The sequence below is a fragment of the Sycon ciliatum genome, chromosome 3 (genome assembly GCF_964019385.1).
Source record: "Sycon ciliatum chromosome 3, ocSycCili1.1, whole genome shotgun sequence".
In the NCBI taxonomy this organism is placed as follows: domain Eukaryota; kingdom Metazoa; phylum Porifera; class Calcarea; order Leucosolenida; family Sycettidae; genus Sycon; species Sycon ciliatum.
In genome coordinates this window covers 46,275,737-46,294,020 of record NC_088645.1, presented here as the reverse complement: position 1 = coordinate 46,294,020, position 18,284 = coordinate 46,275,737, and the positions used below count along the sequence as shown (strand labels likewise).

At 45.7% G+C, this 18,284-nt stretch overlaps 1 protein-coding gene across 1 annotated transcript in view; it reads left to right on the top strand.

Moving 5' to 3' along the window:
* The window catches only part of LOC135813162 (neurocan core protein-like), a 39,270-nt gene that overhangs the window by 19,296 nt on the left and 1,690 nt on the right, over positions 1-18,284 (top strand). Inside the window, exons 7-9 of the mRNA XM_065326380.1 lie at positions 3,988-4,106; positions 16,972-17,070; positions 17,809-18,180. Of these exons, the coding sequence (XP_065182452.1) occupies positions 3,988-4,106; positions 16,972-17,070; positions 17,809-18,180 (590 nt within the window). The remainder of the gene's footprint in view (positions 1-3,987; positions 4,107-16,971; positions 17,071-17,808; positions 18,181-18,284) is intronic.

Here is an 18,284-nt window from a genome sequence, read left to right as displayed (position 1 = left end):
GATGACAGGACAGCGGGTTATTGTCAGTTCCTGAGCACTTCTGGAGCCTGAGCTATTTTGCTTTTTTGTGATTTTCTTCTGTGTTCCTGGCATTTAGCTCCTTTACCCCTTTGCTTCTTTCCCTCCATATTCAAAAAAGGGCTTGTTTGCTGCTACTTTTAGACAATGTCATGCTTCTTCAATCATCAGGCAAACAACAGATCGCTTCTCCGTACACAACAGACTCCGTCAAGGATGTACGCTTGCACCGGTGTTGCTTAACCTTTACTTTTCTGCTGTCGTGCACGAGTGGCGTTCTGGTTGTGTCTCGGCTGGGATACCAGTGGCATATCGTCTTGGTCAGAAGCTTGTCAGTGACCGCACAGCTAAGTCTCGCCTGTCACGCTGTCCTGTCACGGAATCGCAATTCGCTGATGATGCCGCCATATATACTCTGTCAGTCGAAGACATGGAAGCTGCTGGCAGTTCCTTCTCTGCCAAGCAGGTTTGGCCTCACTGTAACCTTCACTAAGACCAGAGTTCTGGTAGTGATTGCCCCGTCGCCACCATCCGGCCTTTTAGAGTTGCCTGAGGGTAGTATTGAGCTGGTGCCTGACTTCACGTATCAAAGTTGTTGTATGTCTTCAGATGGTCAGATGACTGTGGAGATCTCGGCTCGCTTGGCGAAAGCTTCCCGAGCATTCGGCACATTTCGCTCATCTGTCTTGTCTGATCGTGATCCCTCCATCAAGACGAAAGTGCACGTGTATTCGGCTGTTGTCTTGTTGATACTGTCGTATGGTTGTGAGACCTGCAGAAATGAAGGCCGTGGATGTTCGTCAGCTTGCAGCCGTTCATCACTGCTGCATTCGCTTCCTGCTGGAATTTCCCAGAGAAACACAATGGCAGGAGCACATCTCCAACACCACTCTCCTTGAACCAGCCAAGGTACAGCCAATCGAGGAGACACTGAAAACACGTCGACTCCGCTGATTAGGCCATGTTGCTCGAATGGATGACTCCCGTATGCCAAAGTGTATCCGCTTCAGCGAACTGGAAAATACCCAGCCACGTCATGGGCCCTGGAAGCGGTGGAGGGAGAAAGTTGTGTCCGACATGAAGGACTGCCAGACACCAGACTGCTACGACCTCACCCGGGATCGAGTTTTCCCATTCCTGGGTTACTTGGACCTCTTTGATTTCCTTGTGATTGGACATGTTCAGTCCGTTCTGTTTGCGAATTCCAATAAACAGACAGCAGACTGGTACGACCTCACACCCGGGATGGCAGACAGTGGAGAACAACACACTGCACTATTCCTCCGACCGTGTCCGTCACCTTTGGCTTGATTTGCACTTGTGGAAACAGCTATTGGCGTCGCCAGGATTTGGCTCACCACGCCCGATTCTGCTCGTCACTTGAACACTGTTGGCCCCTTCGGGACCTGCTACCATCTCCGGATGGGCATATTGTATTAACTTATATTGTAGTGTATTGACATAAGTGGGTATACCCAGGTTTCAACAGTGCTCAACACCACAGGGGCGGAGCGTAACCACAAAGGTCAAAAAGAATGGTTTCACCAATTATAGAAACATACGTTGTAACGCTGCGTTTCATGCACGTAGCTAAATGCTAAGGCAATCATTAGACAACTGATGATTGGCTTAGCATTTAGCTACGTGCATGAAACGCAGTGTTACAACGTATGTTTCTATAATTGGTGAAACCATTCTTTTTGACCTTTGTTGTAGTGTATTGTATTGTATTGTGTGTGTGTGTGTGTGTGTTTGTGTGTGTGTGTGTGTGTGTGTGTGTGTGTGTGTGTGTGTGTGTGTGTGTACGTGTGTGTGTACATGTGTGTGTGTGTGTGTGTGTGTGTGAGTGAGTGTGTGTGTGTGTGTGTGTGTGCGTGTGTTCACCGGCGACGACTTGAGTGGCTGGGTCATGTTGCTCGCATGCCACCAGAGCGCATCCCGAAGATTCTGTTGTTCGGTCTGCTACCATCCCGCCGTCCACCTGGCGGTCCACGCAAACGCTGGAAGGACTGCATTAGTGCAGACCTGAAGGCCCTGAATGCTGTGGAGGGATGGTTCGATCTCGCAGATTCTCGCCCCGACTGGCGCCGCATGTACCGCTGTTTCGAGCCCGAACCGCCCACGCTCAATGTCCATTGCCAAGTATGTGATCGGAATTTCTCCCGCCCATCAGATGAGAAGCGTCACAAATGCTTGGCAGAACGGCAGAAACCAGTGTGTAATCAGGCTGGCGCTTGCCAGTGTCGTCTCTGCCAACGTTGGTTCCGCAGCCCCGGTGGATTGGCTACCCATCGGTGCGATCACGGACCTGCTCCCAACATCGAGCACCCCGGCAACCCGGTCACTTCGCAGTGCAGCACCTGTCATCGGAGTTTCAAGTCCAGCAGCGGCTTGGCCAGGCACAAGTGCGACCGCACGAAACAAAGGACAGTGTCGGAAAGGGCCGACTTCCCGTTTGAGTGCCCTTGCCTAAGGAAGTTCCGACTACGTCACCATCTAGTGCGCCATCAGAAGTGCTGCTCCTCAGCATCTTCCACCCCTCTCCACTGACGGGGACCGTGTAGCCTATCAAGGCAACATGTGTCAAGGTCAAGGTCAAGGTCAAGGTGTGTGTGTATGTGTGGGTGTGTTTGTCTTTCTTCTCTTTCTCAGATTCATCCTGACTTTTCTTTCATTCCCCTGGGTGGCTACCAATAGCCAGTGCATGCCGCAGTATGTGATGTGATGCGTGTGCGTGTGTGCGGGAAAAAAGGGAAATGACCAAAAAATAGGGATTTTATAACCGCAATCAATAAAACTAGCTGAACCGACATTTGTGTACTTTATTCATGCAATGTAAAAAACGGTGGAGACGATGTGCAATAAAACGATGAAAATAATATTATGAAGAAATGGTGTAGGAAAAAATATGGATTCAAACAAGTTTTCGTACAACACTCATCAGGAATCGTCGTTGTACTAAAGGACACTGAAACAAAAATTGAACTATTATAGAAAATCCAAGTTCGAGAAATAACACTAAGAGCAACAACAGTGAAATTTACAAGTGTGAATTTTAACAATCAAAGCGAGAACTGAACAAAGGAGAAAGGAAGGAAAGACAACGTGATAACACATAACAGCAGTACATTACACCTAAAACATTAACGGCCAAGCTTGGCCGCACTAAACACGACGCTACTTTAACAATTTCAACCCAATTATACTATCTTTCTGTACACACAAATTAGGCTTGTACAGACGTTGATAGATAGCTTCCAACACTTTTAACTGTAGTCCATAACCATGACGACCACGGCACAATACAGTGAACGAAGAGTCGGAATACGCACCGCAACAATCAGGACTAGCCAGCAGATGATTGTACACTGAAGACTTGCTACCACGAAACCTACGCACAACACTAACACTCTCACCGGCACTCTCACCATCACTCCCATCACTGCTCTCCGACTCACTGCTCCCTCCGCCGTCAGTTCCATCCTCCGCTTCCTCTGTACTCTCTCTGTCTCGTCCATCCCGCCTGACACATTTTATTGCACATCGTCTCCACCGTTTTTTACATTGCATGAATAAAGTACACAAATGTCGGTTCAGCTAGTTTTATTGATTGCGGTTATAAAATTGTTGTCTCCTCGCCGTGTGTTTAAATAGGGATTTACTGGCCAATAAAAGTCACTTCGTAGCTGTGTGGTGTAGACCAGGCTGAATAGTGGCGGCAAATCTTCAGTCTTGCAAGCTGTCGAATAGTGCAATCCCAGCACAAGCTGCTATGGCTTCTGCTGTAGCATCGCTACCATCGCCTCCGGCTATGGGCGTCAAATGGAATGGCCAATGGTGTCTGTGGGTGTTTGTGCATGCACACAATCGAGCTTTACCCCAACTGCTGTTATGTGAATGCCACAGAGCACGTTGACAATTGTCATTTCCGTCTTGCTCGTCTACATTTTCTCTTTTCTATTTGCGCAGAGAGCTAGGTGACATAGAAGTCCTGGATCATCGATTTTGCCAAATGAAATATCCTGCGGATTTATCAAGAGTGTATCAGTCTCTCAGAAGGAGTACGTTCGTCAAGTACTTTGTACGAAGTAAGTACGGAAGCTGAAATGTGGTTCTTGACCAGGGGGTTGTACGACTACTTGTTCTTGACATGCCCGGTACGCGAACCCGTCGAATATTTTATTCATTATTTTTTTTGTAAGTATTCCGTTGCGAGAGTGTAGGCACGGCTGAAAGCCTTGCACCCAGCACCAGCTATGCTGTACATCACCGGGAGAAACGCTAGGAGATACGTCTTTTCTTCTTCTTCTTTTTTCTTCCTAACTTAGAACCTAACGTGTTTGGATTCAAATCAATCCTCATAAAACATATACTAGATATGCTTTCAAAAGGCTGCAGTAGCTTCTTTTCGACTCTCTCGTACACACCACAACAACAACAACAATCGAACTGCAGGGTCGCAGCAACAGCTGCTCCAATTCTTGCACCGCATGTGTATTAATATTACTATGCCACAGGCACACAGCATTTAAACATAATCATGGCAGCCTGGTACACATCACTTTAGCATAACAAAAGGAAAACAACGCAAGACAGTAAGCGATCCAAGCCATGGGACAATGGATACATGAACTTCCGATCGAAATGCGTTCACCACGGCCTAGTGCACTGATTAATGGGAATTGCCGCCAGCGACAATGGTGGAGATGCTGAATAACCCCAGATGGGCCAGTCTAAATAAAGCCAATGTGCTACCTTAATACAGAATTATCTGAAATTGGCCCACACACGGAAACATGCTCGCCACATACACGCACTACTGCTCACTCAGCCAATAAATCCATATGCACATACATATCTAGCAATGACTTTCCAATTGGGTGGGCGGGTGGGATTCGCAACTGTACAGCAGCAGTGCAAGAACAAAAAGAACACTGTCTTCAGACCAGCATGCACCTTCATGTGCATGCTGCAACTCCGCACTACGCAGCCAGTGCGTACCGCACTCCCAGCACAGTCCGTGAACTCTGGACTGTGCACTCGCGTTTCGAAAAGAACAGCATTTCTTGTTTACTTCGTTGCTCTCATCCAACAAGAAATGAGGCATTTCTTTTCGACTCTCTCGTACACACCACAACAACAACAACAACAATTGAACTGCAGGGTCGCAGCAACAGCTGCTCCAAGAAGCACAAAGCATAGCTGGCGGCATATAGACTGCCAAGCAGCGAGACATGCGTTCTGGCTGTTGACTTGACTTGCCTGTAGCATACAGTCGGAGAACAGCATGATCACTTCTGCGCCACTGACTGCCTCCTCCCCCTTGGCTCGATTGCTTGTAGCGTCCGCGCTCGGCTGGCTCTGCCGCAGCACCTTGAGTCATAATTGTAAGCCTGTAGCTTTCACCCTTATCATGCCTGCTGCTCGGGTTAACACCTGTAGTGTCCATGTATGCCTGTAGCACAACTCCGTACATGACCGTATGCACCACTCGCAACATACACACCACACAGAAACAATGCAAACGGACGCTTAATGTCGCATGTAACCATCGACAGAATATTACATTCAATGTGTGGCCACCCAGACCACGGTGACGAACATGAAAACGAATACAACGATACTTCCACATTGACTGTCATCATAGCTGTAGTGACATCCTCGACAAGTGCTCCAATCTCTCTTCTACACCTCTCTCATAACAACGATTACAAAGCGCCTGGAGGCCGCTCGCCCGTGCAACATTACGTGCGTACCTATGGTGTTCTCTAAATTCTGGCTAGCACACTTAACTCATGGACTCACCTCTTTGCGAAGCTAGTGCTCTGGGTGCAACTTTGAGTTGATACATCTGTACGTGTTAACCGGGCAGCTTATAGCTGTATGTGTGCCTATAGCACTTGCCCTACCGCACCTGTAGCATGGAGGCAAACTTCCGCAAGCTCTTATTTCAAGCACCGTCAGACATACTCAGGCTCTCCCGCATACAAACACGCGCCAGGTATGCTGTCAGCAATCACAGCCACTAACTGCGCACAATTTCAAAGCAATGATCTCGGACTTCGGCATGCCGTAACCAAACAAATTCCATGGGCATGACCCCTGCAAGAATGTATTCTCATCCTTTGGCAACCACACGCACTCTTTCACAAATCCGTACCACGCAGCTCCGTCATGCAATTTTGGCCACCATGGGGCTGACCGCCACTCTGGTACAACAAGAGTTCCATGGGTTCTGCATGCTAGCAGCATATCGATTGTACGTGAAATAAGGTAGATTGGGGGAACCATCCACACCCTTTCAGCTGCATAGTCTTAAAACTGGCAAAACAATATAGGCTGTAGGGGCCCCATCTCCCTTCCATTTCCCGGAATAATGCAGGGTTCAATTGCCAATCGTCTTGGTCAACAACCTTCGAATAATAATCAGCCAGCTCGTTCTCTTCCCGAGGTACCCATTCTGCCCTAATCCTCACGCTAAAACGCCTGCACAATTTGTGTATTGCCATAGCTTCCTCTTGCAAATGCTCTTTGCGGCTACCGTTTTCAATAATGTGTGCCGCTGCCTGGTTGTCTGTGCGATGTATGCAAGCCTTCCCAGCAATCTTTGGTGCCAATGACTCCAGAACAAGCTTAACAGCCCTAAGCTCACGCCAAGTAGAACTTAGTCTCTTTTCTTTGATTTCACCTGGCCATTCACCCTTCGCAACATGCACACCCAACCTCCCCTCCATGAAACCTCCCCAGCCAGTGTCGCTGGCATCTGACCAACAGATAACTACAACACGTGGGTCCTTCTTCCAGAAAGGTTGGCCATGCAATTTGTCAAAAGATTCTTTCCAGAACTTCAGGTCATCAATTGCCTCCTTTGACCAAACTGATTGAGCTGCCCATGACTTCCTCAATAGGATCATGTGGTAGAATGCTCTAGTCCTCAGCCTGCAAATCTGGCCCAGGGCCAGCGACATGGACATTATCATTCTAGTCATCCTTGCTACCAGCTTAGCTGATGGTTGCCTGCTACCTGACATTGTGCTGAGCATCGACTTAAGCTTTTTAACACGCTTTTCGGAGGCTCGGATGGCTTCAACGCGTAGGTCAACCACCATACCCAACATCTCTACAACCTGAGAGGGCTCCCAACGACATTTCTTTTCATTAGCCACAAATCCTGCGTTTTGGAGATCTTTCTTCATTTGATTTGCTACCTTGTGACCACCTGCCTTAGAAGCATGTCCTCCCGACCCATCGTCCATGTACAGTTGGCAACGTATACCCATTGCCCTCCAACGACGCACTAGCACCCTGGTTACCTTTGTAAAAATGTAAGGGGCGGTTGACAAACCAAACGGCAAGACGCAAAACGTATAGTATGCTGCTTTTCCCTGGGGGGTTACCCAACTGAAACCAAGATACCTCCAGTGGCTTTCTGCTATAGCAATGTGGTGGTAGCCACTCTTCAAGTCAAATGTAACCAAGAAATCGTTCTTCTCATATACATCTGCCACCACCTTCAAATCTTCCAGTTTGAACTTGAATTTAGCCAGGTGTTTGTTGAGGTACCTTAGGTCCAGAATAAGTCTCAGCTTCTTCCCATTATCCACCACTCCCAACGGGCTACACACTGACACTTGGTCTCTGTTAACCTCTTTATTACAACCGCGAGAACGCATATCTGAAATGGCCTCCCCGACAAAATCTGGAAACTCATGTGTACTTTTGTAGTTGTCTGACCACCTGGGCCTTGGCAATCTAACAAACGGCAGCGTGTATCCATTATTGATTACTTCAAGTACTAGCTTTGGTGCTCCGATTTCTTCCCAGAACTGCACGTTTTTCTTTAGACTGCCAATGACCACCCTGTCCCGGTCCCCTCCGAACTCCCCATCCACGCTATGCAACATAGAATAGGTTTCAGCATCTAATTCATTGCTTTGAAATGACATATCATAGTCGTCAGCTGCACAGGGTTCAGGCATTTCGCGGCTGGCTAGCTGCTTGCCGGCGGGGACACACGCGAATGTAGTGGCCTGTTTCGCCGCAATGGTGGCATGCAAGTTTGCATTGTGGGCACCCCACCCCTTGGCCGACTGGGACGCAGTGCGGGGGAGAAAGGGCTGCTTGGCTTTTGGCGCAGGGCGGGATTGGATGGCTGCCATTAGCCTTTTCCTTTTCTGCGGGCACCCGACAATCCCCAGCATCTCGCCACCCTCTGCAAACTTTTTGGCTGCCTCGTGCCCGTGTGCATCTGCAATAACCAGCCACTCTTGCCTATCCCGCAACAAGTTCTCACCTTGCTTGGTGGCTCGCCTTGCCCTGTCCACCTTCCTCTTCCCTAGAGCAGCACGCACTTCGCCGAGCTCTTCCAGCACAGCAGCGTTTGTCTCGTACTGTCTCTCGTACGAGGGGTTCTTCCACCGCCTCGACGAGGTTGACTGGGGACACACGGAACGACTTCTCGAGTGTTTGGCCGTTTTTGATTTTTTGCGACGACGGCGAGACTCGGGAGATGACGATGAAGACGGGGATGACGACGGAGACGAACAGGGGGAAGATGAGGATGATGATGAGGATGATGCCGACGACGATGGGAACCGACGACGACGACGGCTTGACCGTTCCTTGGCCAGCGCCGATTCTAGGGCGCCGATCCTCAACTGCTGCTCCTGCAGTTGGGCGTTCGGTTCGGCTCCACTGTCGGAGCTGCTTACTTCAGGTCTGCTTGCTGAGGCAGGCAAACTACCTCCCCTGGAGGACCTGCTCCGGCCTCTTGGGGTGGAGGATCGTCCACGTCCAGGCATGATCAGACAGATTACACTAAAGAAACGAAGAGAAAAGCACTCGGCCACGCAGCGAAAATTCGCAACTGTAGAGCAGCAGTGCAAGAACAAAAAGAACACTGTCTTCAGACCAGCATGCACCTTCATGTGCATGCTGCAGCTCCGCACTACGCAGCCAGTGCGTACCGCACTCCCAGCACAGTCCGTGAACTCTGGACTGTGCACTCGCGTTTCGAAAAGAACAGCATTTCTTGTTTACTTCGTTGCTCTCATCCAACAAGAAATGAGACATATCCATTGGAATGAACGTCTACCAAACCCAATGCTGTAGACAGCAAGCTGGTTTGAATCCAAACCCAATGCAGTAGGCAGAAAGCTGTTTTGGCCATAAATGACGTAAACCTACCAGCAATATAGGCCAAGCTACCAACTATGGTGCAAAGGAAGCACCACGGACATTAAAATACCGTAAAGTCGCGGATAAAAGCCGGGCTTATAAGCATATAGCCGCTTTCTGCATCAGGCTTTAATGCAAACCAGGCTTGTATGCAAACCATGCTTATATGCACCACTGATATTTTTGCCAGGCTTGTATACACGCTTCTACGCGCGACACGTGTAGATCTACCACTGACTACCGGTATGGCGGCAGTTTTACTATGCACCGTACATAGCGCATGCACTCTTGACCTACCCGATCCGCGCTTGCATAGAAGCCAGAGCGCATCCCGAAGCCAGGCTTCTACGCGCCACAGGCTTATAATATGCATTATACCATGGTACGGTACGGAGGGCCTGTTTTCAGCCAATCAGCGCTCGTCTAGCCATGGTTATATTGGCCAGTATAAATCCCGCGCGGGATTTATATAGAATATAAATCCCGGTGCACGGTACGTACGCTAGGGCACTGCCACCGTACATGTTCACTGCCTGAAAGGCAGTGAACTTGTACGGCGGCAGTACTCCAGCGCACGGACCACACATAAACAGACACAACGGACACCACATGCACGTGTACACTCCGCACAGAACGGCACACTGACGAGGAACAGTACACAATGGAAAAGAAGAATGACCTGGAATTCGTCTACAGAGTATTCTGTTATACTGAATCTGAGGATAAAGAACGTCGAATAACCACGAAGTATCCCGAATGGGTCAGCAATGTACATTGTACTTCGAAGAGTTGAAGATCATCAACAGACTGTCTCCTTCGTAATAAGTTTATAATACCAGTCACGGTACATGTACTTCAACCCGATTGGAAAATGCTACAATAGATTGGATTGAAATGTGATACAAAACAGTGTATGCAAATGCATCTACTTGCAAGCAAAACTGATTATAAGATGCCGCATGTGAAAATCAGCACTGTACCATAATTATAGTAACACTTACTCCCAAAGAGTCCAAGCTGTAATCTACTAGTGACGGTAGTTTGATTCAACGACAAACTCCAGCACCGCAGCAATTCAGTCGACTTCCGCACCGCTCACGACTCAAGACAAGATCATGAAGATGCCACAATATGCACTGGAACTGAAAGGAAATCTTATGCCAAACATCCACGGAGGAATCTCCTTCTGATCTTGCTCGACCATTCTTTCAATTGACAACTGATAACCATCAGAAGATGTTCATGTACTGCATGATGTAGGAGATCTCCAAATAGGTTCGTTGTTCTGGAAATGCGTAGGGGTACCTGGCATAAGTAGGATATGACCCTCGTAGTCGGGTTATACCGTACCCTCATATAAATCCCTCCTGCTATCGCAGTCGGGATTTATATTCAGCCGGTATAACCCTCTGACTCGGGTTATATCCTCTACTTTGACCCGTTTGATTTTCAGACTTCTATCCGCGATGTGCTTGTATGCAAACCTGGCTTTTATCCGTGACTTTACGGTATCTTGTCGCTCTAGCGCCACAGTGCTCTAACTACGAAAAGTAGCGGACAATGTGTAATGCAGCAGCAGCACTAGAGCAGCCTACTGGAGTGCTCAACAAGATTATAGCAATAAAAACTGCTTTATGGCAGTTTTCTAAAAAAAGTTATTGTGTTCTAGTCCATGGACCCCGTCTAAAAAGTAAGAAATTAACGAAATGTGATAGCCGAAAAATTAAAATTTCACACAAAACCTCACAATAATCACAACACTTGAAATGCTCCTTTCAACACTAAACTTGTACTGCATCAACAATTGGCAACATGCAGTCATGCATGCATAGGAAAGAGGATCACGAGGGTAAAAGGTCTTCTACATGTAGCTTTTCATTCCGTGTGAGATTATTGTGAGGTTTTGTGTGAAATTTTAATTTTTCGGCTATCACATTTCGTTAATTTCTTACTTTTTAGACGGGGTCCATGGACTAGAACACAATAACTTTTTTTAGAAAACTGCCATAAAGCAGTTTTTATTGCTATAATTTCTTTTGTTTTTTTCTGTCACCAATCAATGGAATGCCCTATATCAATCGATGGCCTTCACATCATATTAATACCGTATTATACGCATTGATGTGCAAGCCTTTTCTTGTAGAAAATGGCACTGGCATGTTCTTCTGCAAGGAAACATGTGAGTAGTGGTGGACCGTGGCGATACTTTTTTTATACGGAGGTCATTCTGTGCATGTTGCTGTAGCAGAATTTCATGACTCTGTCATAAAATTGTCTTGCCTTTCAGATATTTCAGATTTCCCCACCCTCGATCAGATTTATTTGAGAAATGTAACCAGGTGCGTGTCGCAGATGTTTTTGTTGATTCTGTGTTTAATCATGGGTTATCGTGATAAGGTCATCCTGCATCATATTGCACTGAAATCGTAATCTTGTTGATGTCGATACAACTTTTGCAAGTAGTTCAATGACTTCAAACTGTTAGTCCACGATTTTCTAAAACAACACAGCAAAGGAGGAACAATAAACATGTATTAAAATGTAAACAAACACATTGGTGAGTCCGACACCTCGTTCCAACAACTACACTGATCCTGAGGATAAAAGGGGCAAGGCTATAGTTGGAGGTACTGAGAGATAAACAAGGCACTCCATAATAATAAAAATGTTACACGACTTTTGGTGAGTATGAATGATATCCAGTCGAACCTCTTTAGGACGAAACCAAGGGACCGATGGTATTTATTCTGTGAGTTTGTCTTAACCTATTTTATAACCAGTGAATACAATTATTTCTCCAATAGACATACGAATAGATTTCTTCTACAGCGAAAGATTCTAAGCCACAACAACTCATTGACTCATCTCGTGTGAAACAAATGAGTCACTAGAGAGGTTCTGCAAAACGAAAATGCGTACAAACTTTCGTTCTACGTCATGAAGTGCGAAACTTCGCACGAACTTTCGCCACTTTGGACGCGAAATGAACTGTCGTACAGACTTTCGTGAGATCTGGTCATGGCGTACGTGCACTTGGCCCGCGCAAACTACGAAAATGTGCAGAACGCAAAGTTTGTGCAAAAATTCGTACACAGTTTCGCAAGGACTGTCGCGAAACTTCGTTCGAATTTTCGTTTTGCAGAACCTCTCTACAGAACGTTTCTTTAGCAACATGACGGCAACTGAAACAGCAACAGAGAAAGTACGATACATGTACAGCACATTCTTGCAGGCACTACAAACAGATTGCAGATCGTAATTCTTGCTTTGGCGGCGCGAAACTTTATTTGGGGCAGTGCAATCTCGGCGGTACTCACAAATAATAAATCAAACAGCCCAGACTCGACTAAACAAATCCAATCATACAAGTACGAGATCTTCACGAGACGAGACTGCACCCATTGGCTTGTTTCGTATGAAGCAAACAAGTTTACTGAACCTCTCCACAATGGAGATTTTCCCTGATATGCGAATTTATTTTGCAAACTTGGTCAATGGGTCCTTGAACCTTTCCCTCCAGATTGGGAACTGCCAACGATAGTATGCCACTGACCAGTGCCTTACTTGTAACGTACCAATGTACAATGAATATGAGTATTTCGACAACACATCTAACATAAGCCTTACCGTCAAGAAGGTGAACTCGCGTTCTTCGCACACTGTAGACAAGGGCAAAGAGATAAAAATGGATCTAAATCCGAATAAAATCAGCACACGTTTCCGTAAATGAAAGGGTGAGCATAAGCAAATGAATCGAAGGGAACCGGTCAACTCAGAGATCACCTGTCATCGAGTATTCCGTAAAAGGAGGCCTCGGCAGCGGAAAAGCTAAATTTAGAAAAGAGATCCTGCCAGCTTTTCCATTATTTATTGCATTCCGCCCAAAATCAACACACTTTTGTAAATGAAAGAGTCAACACAAGCAAATGAATCAAAGGAAACTGGTCAACTCACCTGTCATTGAGTAATATTCCGCGAAAGGAGGTCTCAGCAGCGCCGAAACGAAATAAGCCAGGCCAGGAGACGAAATATCCGAAACAGCTCATACAAGAAGCAGTTCCAAAGGAGGAAGTTCCTTGCGCATGCACATGCGAACACGGACTGCACTGCAACACAATGTCTGTCGTGCACGTGCACAGCACGCGGGTACCACCCGTTGGTAGATCTAAATACCGAGCACCTTACGTAGAGACTTACGTAGCCAAAGTTTTTTTTTTTTTTTTTCACACGGAAAACTGAGCCTCTTGTACGGGCAAAATAACACATTTTGTGAAGAATCAACACATATATAAAAACGAATCATCATATACGTAGCCAAAGTGAAATACCGAGCACCTTACGTAGAAACTTACGTAGTATAGCGGTGTCGTTTTTCTTGCCATGTGAACACAATAATAGAAAAGCTGACAGGATCGCTTTTCTAAATGTAAGCAGATGAGCGTTACACCCCAAAACCTGTAGCTAACCCTTTCCAGCAGAGGTACGTACAGGGATTGTTCCACTCCTAGTACACATAGTCTGGCAAGACTAGAGAGGTTGTACACAGAGAAAGTTCATAAGATCTTGGACCTCCACCAAACAGATGAACCAACATTATAAAGCAAGACCTGAAGGAAACCAACATCACTGTCCCTGGTGCCTTTGTTTTAGCCGAAAACGGCCATGATTGATTGGAAACGCTTCATTCACAGATGCGTAGAGCTCAATTCTGAATAATATGCGAGCTGTTTTTTTTAATATGGCAATAAGCAGGACGAGCTGAAGTGACATTTGGAACACTTTATTGAACAAGGTAAGCGATGGAGACGATGCAAAAACAATCTAAAGGGTACGGAAAACTACATGTAAGAAGAAAAAAGCCATGGAAAAACGCTGTTCTTTTTCTTCGAATTATTATTATTATTATTGACCGTCCAGGTTTGAGTAACGACATTTTCTACCAGGATCCGTCCAAACACGACCGAACCAGAGCAGATCTACGTGACTTTGTGTGACTTTTGCAGTGACTGTTGATTCGTTGTTGTAGATCAGGTGGTGTTTTTCCTCATGTTGAGAAGCAGCATGTTGAACTTCTCAACATGTGCCGCTTTTGTTCTGATTATTTTCTAATTTTGTGAGGCCATAAGGACAAATTAGGAAGTAAACAGAATATAACCGCAATCAATAAGACAAGCTGAATCGACATTTGTGTATACTTTATTCATGCAGTGTAAAACAGCTTGTCTTTTTATTATTGTTATCAAATTGTTGTCTCCTCGCCGTTTGTTCAAGCAGAATATTTCTAGGTTATTTCATAGCTGGTATCTTTGCAAAAAAGGTAGGTATCCATACTCCATGCATACTTTCTTTCAGCGAGGTTGGATTTGGAGAACGTGTGGCCGTTGGAGAGTTGGCAACTTGTTTTCCCCTGGAGTGATATGTAGTGCAAGCTGACCACACACACACGGCACAACCATTGCCCTGTCCTACTGGCTACTTGAAGTGCACGCACTTCGCAAAACAGCAATAGGTTTCTTCGAAGAGATGGAACAGGGATAAAAGACTTAGTTATTTCCGGCATTGACAAAACAATTCAACGAATCTCATAGGTCGATGTGACCAGCCGCTTCATTCAGCACAAGCCACTTTCAGCGCAAGCTGGAAATGACTTGTTTGGTGTGACTGTGGTATTATTATTGACCATTTCAGCCGAAGGAAGAAGGACAAAATGTTACGAGTTATGACTAACTGTCCACCAACGTAACCAGATCTTATACAGTCAGCCGAAGGACTTAGAACTTTGTCCTCAACTTAGAAAAAATCTGAAAGAAAGAAGAAAATCTGAAGGCAAAGGCTGGGACTTTAACCCAAACTGTCAGATTCTCAGTCAAAGAACTTGGGGAACATACTACAAGTGACAACTGAAAACTTCTGTTTATAGAGAAGTAATGTCCAATGTAAACGGCATAATTATGTAAATAGTCGACACAGAGACAACACTTTTATAATAGCTATAAAGAGAACAAATTCTGCCGTCATCGCCACACTACAAAAAAAAAGTTTTGTTCTCGTAACACATTATTGAATGTATATAAATTATTGATTTGGCATGGTTATTCTTCAGTCACGGCTTTCCACTGATGATTGTGACAAGAAAATCGATTTTGGTTAACCTTCATGACTTTGTTGTAGTGTGGCGATGACGGCAGAATTTGTTCTCTTTATAGCTATTATAAACAACATATGTACATACTATGTACTATTACAATAGTATTCCTTTCTTCCTATACACAAAGCTAAAACAGTTTAGGAATGCTATGCCGTGATAAGGCTATAATTGCCCAAATAATCGGTCAATATATGAAATATAGACCTCGTAAAAGACGTCGGCTTCGCCTCGTTGTTATCCTCGTTCTATATTTCATAGGAAAAAAGGTTTCAGAGCAGTATCACTCTCTTCCCATTCACTCTGCAAAACTCGACCTCATTTCTCAATTTTTGACGGTTCGGCAAAATTGCCCGTATCAGGTATGCAATGGTGTGCAAGTTGCAAAGCAGCAGTTATATTTTTTACTATATTGTTAGGTCCCTCCTCCCGTACAACCTTTTTCCAAGCTGGCCTACATGCACCCCATACTACGTCGTACTCACCTTTTGTCTCCTTTTGTCACCTTTTGTTCCGTTGGCCTGGGTAGCTACTTGCGTGCCCCTATTTGCCATAGCTACCCAGGCCCTTTATCTTGCCGTTCTCACTGATCTTTCTCCCTTGTCTCTCTCTCTCTTCCACAATGTCGTTTCTTTCGTCTTGGTCTCTGTCTCTTCCTCTCCCTAATACATGTCGTTCCCGCCCTACCAGTTCCCGTTGTCCGTTGTAATGTCTGGAGAATATGCCGTCGTCCTTTTCGTACTCAACAGTGACTATGAATGAAGCTGCAGGAAGCCTCACCACTGCTACTAGATTTCATATATTGTTCAAAAATAGATACAAATGGGAGTCCTCCGGCTCGGTAGGGTGTGCTCAATATTCATTTGAATAGAGCTCTCTGAGCCTAAAACACTGTCTCTGTCCTCTTATTGTTTGGTGGTTTAAAGCCTATCTTACACACGGCACAGATCACCACGCATCATTTCTTGTAACTAATAGAATCATGCCCATAGGCAATAAGCAGACAACCGGCAATACTGGACGAACAGCCAAGATATATTATGCAATAATAGATACATAGTACTCGTGTGCAATGGCGTGTATTGTTCCTGTGTGCAATGGCGTATATTTTTCCTGTACGTAATGGCGTTGTTTGTTTGTTTGTACTCTTTATTTAGAGTAGGAAGTCCAAAACAGGCCCTGGCCTGTTAACAACGGTCCCACTAGTGAGGGAATGCTGTATATCTGTGCATAAGAATCAATGAGTGTAACAGCAACTATTAGGGAAAGAAAAAGAGAGTATAGAAACAACTCAAAACAGGAGTTGCGACTTGCATAGGAAGAAAATAACGGAAAGAGCAGTGCATACAGCATTTGTAAAGAGTCTTATTCATCTGGTAAGCAAAAAGGCAAGAGCCATTGACTTAAAGCGATTGCGTTTTCTTTCTTGCCTGACCGCAGCGGGGAGCTGGTTCCATAAGATGGTCCCAGCATAGGTAACATGTTTGGCAAGATATGCAGTTGGGCTGGCTGGGACATTCAGTAAATTCCTGTGCCCACCACGAGTTTGAATGGAATTACTGCGGCCGAAAAGGTTAGCGAACAACATGCTGATGTTATTGTTATTGTTCGTGTATTTTCTTCTCCTCTAGGTTTGACTGCAACGAATTGCCAGAGACCCTGTCACAGCGTTCCCGTCATCGATAGATGCCCCACCTGTACTGGACAGCTGTTTAATTACAGTTGCACGGGTAAGTGAAGATTATATGTGCAAGTACATGTGATAATGGCATGGCTCAGTTACGTTTCGTACCACGTGCAATGAAGGATAGCATGCGCACAGTCCGAATATCTCCCATGATCATTCTGGGGAGTTGGATCTGAACAGTTAGTTTCTGTCAGCAGGTGCACCCCGTCCCCTCCCAAAAAATCAGATATTGCATTTTCTGTCATTGTAATGCCATGATGAGATGTGTAATGTCAGGATGAGATGCACGCGCGTGTGTGTGTGTGTGTGTGTTTGTGTGTTTGTCTGATTTTTGGGCTTGTTTGTGTGTGTATGTGGATATGTGTGTGTTTTTGTGTATGTATGTGTGTGTGTTTTGTGTGTGTATGTGAATATGTGTGTGTTTTTGTGTATGTATGTGTGTGTGTTTTGTGTGTATGCGGGGGGGGGGAGTGTGTGTCTGTGGGTGTGTGTGTGTGTGTATGTGTGTTTGTGTGTGTGTTTTGGGCATGTTTGTGTGTATTTGTGTGCATATCTGGTTATGTTTGTGTGTTGGTGCGTGTGTTTCTTTATGTGTGCGTGTTTGTGCATGTATGTGGGTGTGTGTGTGTGTGTGTGTGTGTATGTGTGTGTGTGTGTGTGGGGGGGGGTGTATGTGTGTGTGTGTGTGTGTGTGCATATGTGTGTGTATGTGTATTTGTGTGTATGTATGTGTGTGTGTGTGTGTGTTCTTGCATGTGTGTGTGTATTTTCCTTTCTCCAGGAACGCATCACTGTGGAAGTGTAGCGGGTATTGAATACGTGAAGTTTCCCGGAGTAAACAAAAGTGCAGCCCAGGCCCACGAGTTGTGCAGGAGAAGTTTTAAACACGGCCAAGTTGCCTGGCCGAGAAATGAAAATGAAAACAAATGCCTGAAAGACTTTCACTCCTCAAGTGCATTTTGGCTGGGCATCTGGCCTGATTTTAAGGCCCGAATATGGAATAACCCCGACTTGCAACCAATAACGTGGCAAAACTTTGCGCCGGGTCAGCCCGACTCTCACTTCACCCAATGTGGAGAAATGCTGCACGGTGGGAATGGCAAATGGGATGACGTTGACTGCAATGATGAAAAACCATTTATATGCCAAAGAGGTAAGCTGAACTTATCCACCTCACATAGCAAGTCTGTAACGTTGCAATTATTGGTTGCGTTCAAGTTTACAGTCGGCGTAAAACCAGCCATTTACCAGCTTGTT